We start from the raw sequence: 12,237 nt of genomic DNA, 5'->3' as shown, positions 1-12,237 counted from the left end.
AAATTTGGAGAGCAGAGCTTGATTTAAAATATTATACTGTGTTTCTCCGAAAATAAGACCCTGCCTTATATTTTTTTGAACCCTGAAATAAGCGCTTGGCCTTATTGCCATGTGCTCAAAAGCCCGATTGGGCTTCTTATCAGGGGATGTCTTATTTTGGGGGAAACAGGGCATCCATCTATCTATCTATCTATCTATCTATCTATCTATCTCATTTGTCTCTCATCTATATCTATCCATCAATCCATCCATCTGTCATCTATCCGTCTGTCCGTCCATCATCTCTCTCTCATCTCTATATATCCATCAATACATCCATCTATCATCTATCTATCTATCTACCTACCTACCTACCTACCTACCTACCTACCTACCTACCTACCTACCTACCTACCGTGTTTCCTCAAAAATAAGACCTTGTCTTATATTTTTTTGAACCCTGAAATAAGCGCTCGGCCTTATTGCCATGTGCTCAAAAGCCCGATTGGGCTTATCATCAGGGGAGGTCTTATTCTGGGGGAAACAGGGCATCTATCTATCTATCTATCTATCTATCTATCTATCTATCTATCTATCTATCTATCTATCTATCTATCTATCATCATCTACCTATCCATCCATCCATCTGTCATCTATCTGTCCATCCAGCCATCATCTCTTTCTCATCTGTCTATATCTATCTATATATCCATCAATCCATCCGTCATCTATCTGTCTGTCTGTCTGTCTGTCTGTCTGTCTGTCTGTCTACCGTGTTTCCTCAAAAATAAGACCCTGTCTTCTATTTTTTTTGAACCCTGAAATAAGCGCTCGGCCTTATTGCCATGTGCTCAAAAGCCCGATTGGGCTTATTATCAGGGGAGGTGTTATTTGGGGGGGAACAGGGTAGATAGTCCTTGACTTACGACCCCAGTGGAGCCCAAAATTTCCATTGTTAAGTGAGACATTTGTTAAGTGCGTGTTGCCCCATTTTACGGCCTTTCTTGACACAGTTGCTAAGTGAATCAATGCAGTCGGTAAGTTAGTGACCCGGCTGTTACGTGAATCTGGCTTCCCCATGGACTTTGCTCACGGGAAGGTCGCAAAAGGGGATCGCGTGACCCCTCGGAGAAGCTGAAAGCAATGCCTTTTAAACTGGGGGAGGTTCCCTGGAGGTCATCTAGATCAACCCCGCTCTTCCTTTGGCCTACAATGCAGCACACCTCACCCTATCCTATGAAGACCAGCCTCAAGCCTCTGATCAAGTCTGCAGAGAACGGATACCACTAGCTGAAAACCTGGGATCTATGTCAAAAAAAGCACATTATTTTAAAGTCCTCGAATCACGACCATAACTGACCCCCTGCAACTACAGTCCTAAGTCGTGACGGTCACAAAGCGGCTCATCACGTGGCGAGTCCCAATTTTATGGCTTTTTGCAACGGTCATTAAGCAAACACGGGGCTCCTAAAGCGAATGGAGCAATCATAAAGAGAACACCACAGTTTTTAAGTGAGGGCATTGTTCACTAGGGAGCGGTTTCTGGTGGAAACAGGAAAGAAATAGTGGTCTCTGAGATTGGTGAGTTTCTTGTGGACCTTTCACGACCCAGCTAGGTAACACTATTAGTGCTAGAAGGGAGGGGGAGTATGTGGAGAGGGGGAGTATGTGGAGAGGAGGAGGAGGAGGAGGAAGAGGAGGAGGAGAACTGCAGAGTCCTTGGTGCTCTCTGAGCTTGGTGGTTTTCTTGGAGACCTTTCATGACCCAACTAGGGAACATCATCAGTGCTAGACCGGAGTAGGGTTTGTGAAGAGGAGGAGGAAGAGGACTATGAGGTCTTCGGTGCTCTCTGAACTTGGTTCAGTTTTCTTGCAGACGTTTCATGATCCATCTAGGGAACATCATCAGTGCTAGGAGGGAGGGAGTAGAGGAGGAGGAGGTGGGGAGGAGGAGGAGTAGAGGAAGAGGAGGAGGAGGAGGAGGAGGAGGAGGAGGAGGAAAAGGACTGTGGGACCCTTGATATTCTTTGAACGTGGGTTGGGTTTCATGACCCAACTAGGTAACACCATCAGACGTTTCATGACCCAACTAGGTAACACTATCAGTTTTCCTTGGAGGATCTCCGAGCTTGGCGATTTCCATGCAGGCACCACGTAGCAAACCCTCCTCGATCAAACCACCATTGCTCAGAGACACCCCCTCCCCCCAAAAAAACTCCACAAGGAGCAACTTCCCGCTTGCCTTACCCGAGACCCTTTCGAGTTCCTTCCGCGACCCCGACATGCTCGGACGTGGGGACCCCGACCATCATTCCCCACCACGAAGTTTTCCGGAGCACCATCCGTCAACCAAAGCAGATTGGGGAAGAGAAGGAGGGAGGGAAGGAGCAAGATCGAATCCTGACGCAGCTTAAAACCATCTCCCCACCCCACCCCTTCTCGGTCCCGTCCCCTAAAGGACCACCTGTCCCATAATGAGCAGCCACCTGTTCCTTAATGCAAGGAACCCACCCTTATATTTAGTAGCTCATTTCAAAGAATTGTTCCTTATTTTAGCAACCATCTGTTGTCTTTTCTAAAAAAAAACCAAAAAAAAAAACAACCCAAAGGCTCTTGAATCATTTTTTTATGTAACAGACAGATGGTAATGGGGTGGGGTGGTGATATTGCCCCCCCTCCCCAAAATACACACACACACACATACTGCCCCTTAGTTCCAGGGCAAACCTTCGTTCCCGCCCCCCAAAGATTTAACAACTTTCTTATTTTGGGGGCTATCCTCATTTGCAACCCGAGTTTACAAAACTAAATCAAGTTTTAAGAAAGAAATTTAGGGTTGTTTTGCAAAAAGTTAATTGTAGAGGGTCCCCCTCTAAACAGGTTTCGCTTCCAGGAAGACCCTAAGATTTAAATTTGGCCACTTTATAATATGTTTGTTTTAATTTCTTTTAATATTGATACTGTGATTTTTACTTGGCTGTACACCGCCCTGAGTCCTTCGGGAGAAGGGCGGTATAAAAATTGAATAAAATAAATAAATGAATAAATAAATAAGATGGATGCACACAAAAAGTTCCAAATCATGAAAAAAAAAGCCAAGGGATTTTGACTACAGGGGTCCTCGACTCACGACCCCCACGGAGTCCCAAATTCCTGCCGCTAAGTGAAACATTTCTTCAAGTGAGATTTGTTTGCCCCGTTTTACGACTTTTATTGCCACGGTCGCTAAGGGAATCGCTGCTGCTTGGGAAGCTAGGAACAGGGCTGTTAAGCGAATCGGGCTTTTTCCCCCTTGGCTTTTCGGACGGTCGCAAAAGGGAATCACGTAATCCCCACCCCCACCTCCGGACACTGCAACCGTCATAAATACGAGTCAGCTGTTATAAGCATCTGAATTTGGATCACGTGACCTTGGGGATGCTGCAACGGTCGTAAAGTGCGAAAAACGGTACCATGAGTCAAAAAAAAAATTCAGTGCGGTTGTAACGTCAAACGGTCACTAAAGGAACGGTTGTAATTCGAGGATTACTCCGGCTACTTTTCAAATGGTTGGACTTCGATTCCCAGAATTCCCCAGCTATGCTGGCCACCTTCGAAAAAACACTTATTCAGGCCAAAGATTAGAAGGATTTCCCCAGCGTTAAAAACCGTTTGGAATGGCCCAGGGGGTGAATGACAACACACTGGTCTAGATGACCTCTAGGGTTCCCTTCAGTCCGATTAAAAGCACGGCCAAAAGAGCTGCCCTATTTTAAAGCTTTATCTCTTCCTCTCGAGACTCGCCCGCCAAATATTATCGCCCAAAATATACAAACCGCTTCTAACTTCTGATAAAAATACATACAGATAGTCCTCGGTTTACAACGGTTCATTTAGTGACCGTTCAAAGTGATAATGGCGCTGGGGGGGGGAATGACTTTACGACTGGTTTTTTTCCACACTTAACGACCGTTGCAGTATCTCCACGGTCACATGACCTAAATTCTGACGCTTGGCAACTGGCTACGGACTTACGACGGTTGCGGACTCTGAGGGGGGGGTCACGTGATCCCCTTTTTGCGACCTTCTGTCGAGCAAAGCCCGAAGGGGAAGCCAGATCCACTTAACAACCGGGGGATTGACCTCACAACTGCGGCAAGAAAGGTCGTAAAACGGGGCAGAGCACTCTCGGCAGCTGTCTCGCTTAGCAACGGAAATTTTGGGCTCCATGTCGGTCGTTAAGTCGAGGACTAGCTGTAAATAAATAAATTTTCTTGGCCTAGGCATGCCTCCGTCAGATGCTCTGAGGAGAGATTATATATAGATGCGTGTGTGTATACACACTGACCCAAAGTCACACAAGCCAGCTTTCATGCCTAAGGCAGGACTAGAACTCACCATCTCCTGGTGATTGGCCCTAAAGTCACCCAGATAGCTTTCAAGCCTAAAGCGAGATTAGAACTCGCGATCTCTCACTCTCTAGCCCAGTGACTTAACCACTAGATTGAAGTATTAAAACCACAAAGCACGTTAGAAAAATCCGATGTACCCGTTGTTTCCTTAGCAGCTATTACAGAATAACAGAGTTGGAAGGGACCTTTGGAGGTCATCTGGTCCAGCCCCCTGCTCAAGCAGGAGAACCCTTACACCATTTTAGACGAGCGGCTGTCAAATCTCTTCTTAAAAACCTCCAGTGATAAAATATCCACAACTTCTGGAGGCAATTTAAATATATATATGAGCCTCTGTGGCTCAGACTGCTAATGCAGTCTGTTATTAACAGCACCTGGTTGGGCACAGAAGGGGGCGTGCCCCTTGTTGAAATGTGCCCACCGGGTTTCCGTGCATTCCATCAGCCAAGGGCCCAGGGTAGGGGTGGAGGGGTGGCGGTTGTGATTAGAGAGAGCCTGGAGCCGAGGGAGACCACTGTACCTCAGATTGCCGGTTGTGAATCCCTCTTTGTGAGATGGGGTCATAGGTGTCAGATGGGCTTGCTGGTCGCGTACCTGGCTCCTTGCTGTGTGACAGCTGCCCTGCCCGAGCTCCTGGAGGTGCTTGCTGGGGTGGCAGTTGAGACCCCCAGACTTTTAGTCATGGGGGACTTTAATACCTCAGATTGCCGGGTGTGAATCCCTCTTTGTGAGGTGGGGTCATAGGTGTCAGATGGGCTTGCTGGTCGCGTACCTGGCTCCTTGCTGCGTGACAGCTGCCCTGCCCGAGCTCCTGGAGGTGCTTGCTGGGGTGGCAGTTGAGACCCCCAGACTTTTAGTCATGGGGGACTTTAACTTGCCATCTTCCGGCTCGTCATCGACAGCAGCTCGGGAGTTCACGGCTTCCATGACGGCCTTGGACCTGACCCAAGTAGTCGATGGCCCTACTCACACTGGGGGTGGCACACTGGACTTGATTTTTATCTCTGGTCAGTGGTTGAGAGATCTGGACTTGAAGGAAATAGTCACTGAACCTTTGTCATGGTCAGATCACTCTCTCCTTTGCCTGGACTTTCTGACCGCCATTCAACACCGCAGGGAGACGGAGCCAATACGTTGGTTCCGTCCCAGGCGCCTGATGGACCCGGAGAGGTTCCGGACGGAGCTTGGGCCATTTCCTGAGGGTCTGGCTCACGGCACGGCTGAGGAACTTGTTGCGGCCTGGGAACGGGCCGCGGCGGGGGCCTTAGACCGTGTCGTGCCTTTGCGGCCTCTGACCCGGCGAGGTCCCAACTGCCCTTGGTTCTCCGAGGAGCTGAGGGGATGAAGCCCGGGAGAAGACGCCTAGAGAGTTCCTGGAGGTCTAGCCGTTCAGAGGCTGATCGGACACTAGTGAAGTCCTATAATAGGGCTTACCTAGTGGCATTGAGGGAAGCGAGGCGTCCCTCCTCCCTCATTGCGTCGGCAGATAACCGCCCAGCCGCCCTGTTTCGGGTGACCTGCCCTCCTTCACCAGGGGAGCGGGATGACCCGTTGCAGGACGTGCTGAGGAGTTTAACGGTTATCTATACGATAAAATCGCTCAGCTTCGGGACGGTTTGGACCAAAATTGCGGTGACTCAGGTGAGACGCCTGAGGGTGGTCTTGGTGACATTGTTTGGGATGAGTTTGACCCTGTGGCTCCGAGGACATGGACAGGTTGTTGGGTAGGTTGAATGCCACCACGTGTTTACTGGACCCGTGCCCTCCTGGCTGGTGCTGGCCACCAGGAGGTGACACGAGGCTGGCTCCAGGCGATTACGAGTGCTTCTTTGGTGGAGGGTGTCTTCCGGCCGCCTTGAAAGAGGCGGTGGTGAGGCCCTCCTCAAGAAGCCTTCCTGACCCGCTGTTTTAGGTAATTATCGTCCGGTCTCCAACCTTCGCTTGGCGAAGGTTGTAGAGAGTATGGTGGCATATCAGTTTCCTTACACCTGGATGAAACTGTCTATCTAGACCTGCTCCAGTCCGGTTTCCGCCCGGTTACAGCACTGAGACGGCTTTGGTCGCGTTAGTGGATGATCTCTGGAGGGCCAGGGATAGGGGTTGTTCCTCTGCCCTGGTCCTATTAGACCTCTCAGCGGCTTTTGATACCATCGACCATGGTATCCTGCTGCACCGGTTGGAGGGATTGGGGGTGGGAGGCATCGTTTATCGGTGGTTCTCCTCCTATCTCTCCGATCGGTCGCAGACGGTGTTGACAGGGGCAGAGGTCGGCTCCGAGGCGCCTCACTTGTGGGGTGCCGCAGGGGTCGATTCTCTCGCCCCTTCTGTTCAACATCTACATGAAGCCGCTGGGTGAGATCATCAGTGGCTTCGGTGTGAGGTACCAGCTGTACGCGGATGACACCCAGCCGTACTTTTCCACACCGGGCCACCCCAACGAAGCTATCGAAGTGCTGTCCCGGTGTTTGGAAGCCGTATGGGTCTGGATGGGGAGAAACAGGCTCAAGCTCAATCCCTCCAAGACAGAGTGGCTGTGGATGCCGGCATCCCGGTACAGTCAGCTGAATCCACGGCTGACTGTTGGAGGCGAGTCATTGGCCCCGATGGAGAGGGTGCGCAACTTGGGCGTCCTCCTGGATGAACGGCTGTCTTTGGAAGATCACTTGATGGCCGCCTCCAGGAGAGCTTTCTACCAGGTTCGCCTGGTGCGCCAGTTGCGCCCCTTTCTAGACCGGGATGCCCTATGCACGGTCACTCACGCCCTCGTGACGTCTCGCCTGGATTACTGCAATGCTCTCTACATGGGGCTCCCCTTGAAGGGCATCCGGAGGCTGCAGTTAGTCCAGAATGCGGCTGCGCGGGTGATAGAGGGAGCCCCTCGTGGCTCCCGTGTGACACCTATCCTGCGCAGACTGCACTGGCTACCTGTGGCCTTCCGGGTGCGCTTCAAGGTTTTGGTAACCACCTTTAAAGCGCTCCATGGCATAGGGCCGGGTTACTTACGGGACCGCCTACTGCTACCGAATACGTCTCACCGACCCGTGCGCTCTCACAGAGAGGGACTCCTCAGGGTGCCGTCAGCGAGGCAGTGTTGTCTGGCGACACCCAGGGGAAGGGCCTTCTCTGTGGGGGCTCCCGCCCTCTGGAACGAACTCCCCCCAGGACTCCGTCAACTTCCAGACCTCCGAACCTTCCGTCGCGAGCTTAAAACACATTTATTCATCTGCGCAGGACTGGATTAGATTTTAAATTTATTGGTTTTAAATGGGTTTTATTATTTATACTGTTTTTAATAATTGGCTTTGTAGAATAAGTTTTTTAATTGTTATTTTAACTTGTATTTATATGTTTTTAATTGCCTGTGAACCGCCCTGAGTCCTTCGGGAGATAGGGCGGTATATAAATGTGATTAATAAATAAATAAATAAAATAAATAAAAATATATATATATAAATTTCCTAACTTGTCTACATTCCAAATATTTCCTGGTGGTCTTCCATCCACTCAGTGCAACGTTCAATGCTGTGTCAGGCTTTGGGGATGTCAACTTAACACATCCCACGTTCGCCAAAATTGGGAAAAAGAAATTCACTTATTATTCTGAGGGCCGGTAGTCCTTGACTTACAACAGTTCACTTAGTGACCTTACAAGGGCACCCAAAAAAGGGAGTTAGGACTGTTTTTCACACTTAACGACCGTTGCAGCATGCCCAGGGTCACGTGATCAAAATTCACTGACTCGTATTTATGACGGTCGTAGAGTCCCGGGGTCACCTGACCCTCTTTTGCGACTTTCTGACAAGTCCACGGGGAAGCCAGATTTGCTTAACAACCGTGTGGCTAACTTAACAACTGCAGTGATCCACTTAATAACCGTGGCAAGAAAGGTCGTAAAATCGCTACACAAGCGTCTCGCTCAGCAATGGAAATTTTGGGCTCCGTTTGTGGTCTTCAGGCAAGGACTAGCTAGCTGTATTTTAATTTTTGGTGATCACATTTTCGTTGAACTTATTTGTATTTCTGCATTGATTTTCTTCATTTTATTATTATTATTATTATTATTACTGGCCGCCATTGCGTTGAAATTAATTTAACTTTTGGATTTGTTGAAATTGTCCCGTACTAAATTATCCCATTCCAAACTCCAGATTCACTTAAGAACAGGGTTACTAACTGAACAGCTGCAGTTATTCAATATTGTGAGAACTCTTTAAAATTCACAAAAACAAGTGAAATCTTACCCATAAATTTCTCCCCCCTGTGAGTCAACCCAATTTTTACAGACAAGGAGAAATCTCATCAGCCCCGATTGCATTTCCTCTCCATTGCAGGTAGTTCTCGACTTACGACCAAAATGGAGCCCAACATTTTCCCGTCGCTAAGCACGACAGTTCTTCAAGCGAGCGGTGCCCCCATTTTACAATCTCTTTCGGCCACGGGGGTTGAGAGAACCAGCTGGGCTATTAAGCGAACCGTGCGGTCATTAAGTGAATCCGGCTTCCCCCGTCGACTTCGGGCGGTCAGTAAACGAAATGATTGCAAGTGGAGGACTGCCCGCCAACCCAATGAAATCAGGATACGGCCAAGTCGAATTTGGGAGCGAACAAGAGGCGAGGCAGTTCATTTAAAAACCTCCACTGCCGCCTTCCCTAAGGGCGGAGGGGGCTGGACTAGATGACCTACAAGGTCCCTTCCAACTCTTGTTATTCTACACATGCTCAGAGGTTCTGCTGGTATTACATGCACCCCGTTATATCCCTGTTTCTGATCCCCCCCCCAACCCAACCCCAATTCGATCGGCACCCGCAAACGCACAATCAACACCAGGAAAACCGCACAAAAACCCACAATCCAGATATTCCACGGTAGTGTAAGGGAGCCTAAAGAAGGGGTCAGTTTGGAGAAGGATGCCATCTTGGATTCACCCCCCCCAAAAAAAACCCCCGACAACGTTGCCTTTGCCAGGGACAGCCTCAATTTCTATCCTTCCTCGGTTTTTCCCTTCTGTAAAATGGGCACATAATGTAATAGTGTAATTGCACCTGCCTCCCATTTGCACACACACCCTGGCCAAAAGGGTGAAGTGAGGCCATGTGGGGGGGGGGTGTTTAGCCAAGCAAGCTAAACAACCCTCTTAATGACCACAGAGGTCGCCCGCTGGGGGATTAATTAAGCAATTAAATAAGGGTTCCCAATAAAAAAAAAAAAAGGCTAATGGAGGTTATCCATCACATCTGCTCCAGGAACAGTTCCCAAGGCAGGAAGCGGCTGATCCTGGGTGGTCTTTTAAGGCAAATCCCACACACCCCCACCCCCTTCAAACCTCCTGGAAAACAGAGATAGGGGAGAGGGAGGCCTGTGGGGTCCCTCTGGTCGCCCCCCCCCCTTCTTCCCGACAAGCACAATTTATTAAAACACAATTTATTAAAAGGGAGGAAAGGAGCCCAGCCTTTTCATAAATTGTGGGTTTTGTTTTTTTAATGGGCTACCCAGACTCCTGTTGATCGCGTGCAGGGAAAAAAAAGGGGGGTTCAAGAGAAGAACCTCAGATTTCAAGCTGGAAATGAAGGTGTTTTTTTTTGATGGGAATGGGGTCCCCCTCTTCCTGCTATGCTGCCTCCCCCCCAAAAAAGTTCCAGAGAATTCCAGCTGTTGACAACAAACCGAGCCGCATTTTCGGAGGGTGGGCCCCCCTCGATTTCAAACGACGGGGCCGGGGTGGGGGGAGGGAACTACAGGAGTCAAACATTTGGGAGAGGTCTCCCAAGAAGCCCCCTCCTCCTCGACGCCCCCACTCCCCATCCTCAACCCCAAATCTCTGCTCGATTAGCTAAGCCACCAGCCAGGGTTTTACATAACCGTCTCTCTCCGAAGCAGAAATCCGTGGCTGGATTCCTTGTGGGACCCCCCACACACACACACCCCAAAAAGGGATGAATGGAGAAATCTAAAGGCAGGGGAGGGAAAGGAAGGGGTGCCCCCATCTCCCCCCAAAAAAAGAAAACTCAACCCTGGTCCCCACCGTCTCTGAAGCCTGGCAGAGCAACGCATAGGTCTCTCCGAAGCAGGAATCCGTAGCTCGATTTCTTGTGGGGACCCCCCCCCCAAAAAAATAGGGAATGGAGAGGTAGAGAGGGGAGGAAGGAAAGGGGTGCAATTTTGTGCCTCCCCCCCCCAAAAAAAATAAAACTCAACCCTGGTTCACCACCACATCTGAAGCCTGGCACAGCAACGATACACGTTTCCAAAACAAAAATCTGTGGCTGGCTTCCTTATGGGACCCCCTACCCCCCACCCCCCCAAAAAAGGGCCAAAGGGAGAAGTAGAGAGGCAGGGGAGGGAAGGAAAGGGGTGCAATGTTGCAGCCCCCTCCCCCAAAAAAAGAAAACTCAACCCTGGTTCACCATCACATCTGAAGCCCGGCACAGCAACGATACACGTTTCCAAAACAAAAATCCGTGGCTGGCTTCCTTACGGGACCCCCAACCCCCCAATAAAAAGGGCCAAAGGGAGAAGTAGAGAGACAGGGGAAGGAAGGAAAGGGGTGCAATGTTGCAGCCCCCCACCCAAAAAAAGAAAACTCAATCCTGGTTCCCACCGTCTCTCCGGCGCCTGGCATAGAAGCTTTGACACCCAGCTGGATTTCTGCTCCTCTCTGGGTTGGTACCTTTCAGGGCAGGGAAAAAAAAATGCCACCCACCCTCCCCAGCCAAGACCCCAGACCCAAAAGACCTACTGCCATAGAGAGTGTCGATCCAGGAGAGGCGAGGAAGGCCGTGCTGGCTTAAGGGCTCCATCCCTACCCTCCGAAAGAAGCTTAAGGACGGAGGACCATCATCTCGTAACAAAGGCTGGGGAAAGAGGAGAAGGGGGGGGGGGAGAGAGAGAGAGAGGAAAAGGGGAGGGGGCACCGAGGGTGGGGGAGAGAGGGGGGTAATTGTGGGAGGGGGTGGCGAGAAGGCTGGGGAAGTAGCGGCTGCAGGGGTGGGATGGGTGGGGGGGGAACCAGGCAGGCGGAGAAGGGTGGGTAGCGTTGTTGATTTTTTTAGCCCCCCTCCCCGGCTGGCGTGCAGAAGACGTGCCCAGCCCTTGCCAGGCAGTGTGTGTGTGTGTGTGTGTGTGTGTGTGAACATACACCCGTGGGAGGGCGGGGAAGGCTCCCTCCCTCCTCCTCCTCCTCCTCCTCCTCCTCCTCCTCCAAGAGAAGGCCACCAATGGGGAGGGAAGCCCCAAAGATGAGTGGGGAAGGGGAGCAAAGCGACCCCCCCACTCCCCCACCTTGGGAGGAGAGTCATCTGGGGAGGGGGGTGAGGAAGGGGACCCCAATCCATTGGGGAAGGGTCTCCCTGGTACCAGAACTCCCCCCTCCCGCCATTCTGTTTTTTTTCAAAGGCAGTTGAGGGGCGTTTCCCCCCCCCCAAATTGAATCAGGTGGCAAAAAGAGGGTCTTATTTCCCTCGAGACCACAGACACCACCCTGAGACACACACACACACACACCCGTGTACTGACTTTAAAGACGCAGCCTTCCTAGCCAGGTAGGCAACAGGGGGTGTTTCCCTGTTGATGGTTCTTGGATCACCTGGTGGTCCTCCATCCAAAGCTGAATTTATTTTCCAAAGCACCAGGAGTCCAGGACAAGAAGCAACGGACGGGGAACTCATCAAGGAGAGAAGCAGCCTAGAATTAAGGAGGAATTTCCTGACAGTGAGGACAATGAACCAGTGGAACAGCTGGCCACCAGACGTTGTGGGCGCTCCGTCACTGTTTTTGAAGAAGAGACTGGACAGTCACCTGTCTGAAATGGTATCGGATCTCCTGCTTGAGCAGAGGGCTGGACTAGAAGACCTCCAAGGTCCCTTCCAGC

General features: G+C 50.6%; 1 protein-coding gene across 1 annotated transcript in view; it reads right to left on the bottom strand.

Annotated features, from left to right (window-relative positions):
* The window catches only part of ABR (ABR activator of RhoGEF and GTPase), a 152,509-nt gene extending 141,274 nt beyond the window's left edge, over positions 1–11,235 (bottom strand). Inside the window, exon 1 of the mRNA XM_058163985.1 lies at positions 11,107–11,235. Within this exon, the coding sequence (XP_058019968.1) occupies positions 11,107–11,167 (61 nt within the window). The 5' untranslated portion in view covers positions 11,168–11,235. The remainder of the gene's footprint in view (positions 1–11,106) is intronic.
* Between the last annotated feature and the right edge of the window lie 1,002 nt (positions 11,236–12,237).

Source organism: Ahaetulla prasina, chromosome 1, assembly GCF_028640845.1.
Source record: "Ahaetulla prasina isolate Xishuangbanna chromosome 1, ASM2864084v1, whole genome shotgun sequence".
In the NCBI taxonomy this organism is placed as follows: domain Eukaryota; kingdom Metazoa; phylum Chordata; class Lepidosauria; order Squamata; family Colubridae; genus Ahaetulla; species Ahaetulla prasina.
Note: the sequence above shows the minus strand (reverse complement) of the source record. Positions and strands in the feature narration are given on the sequence as shown.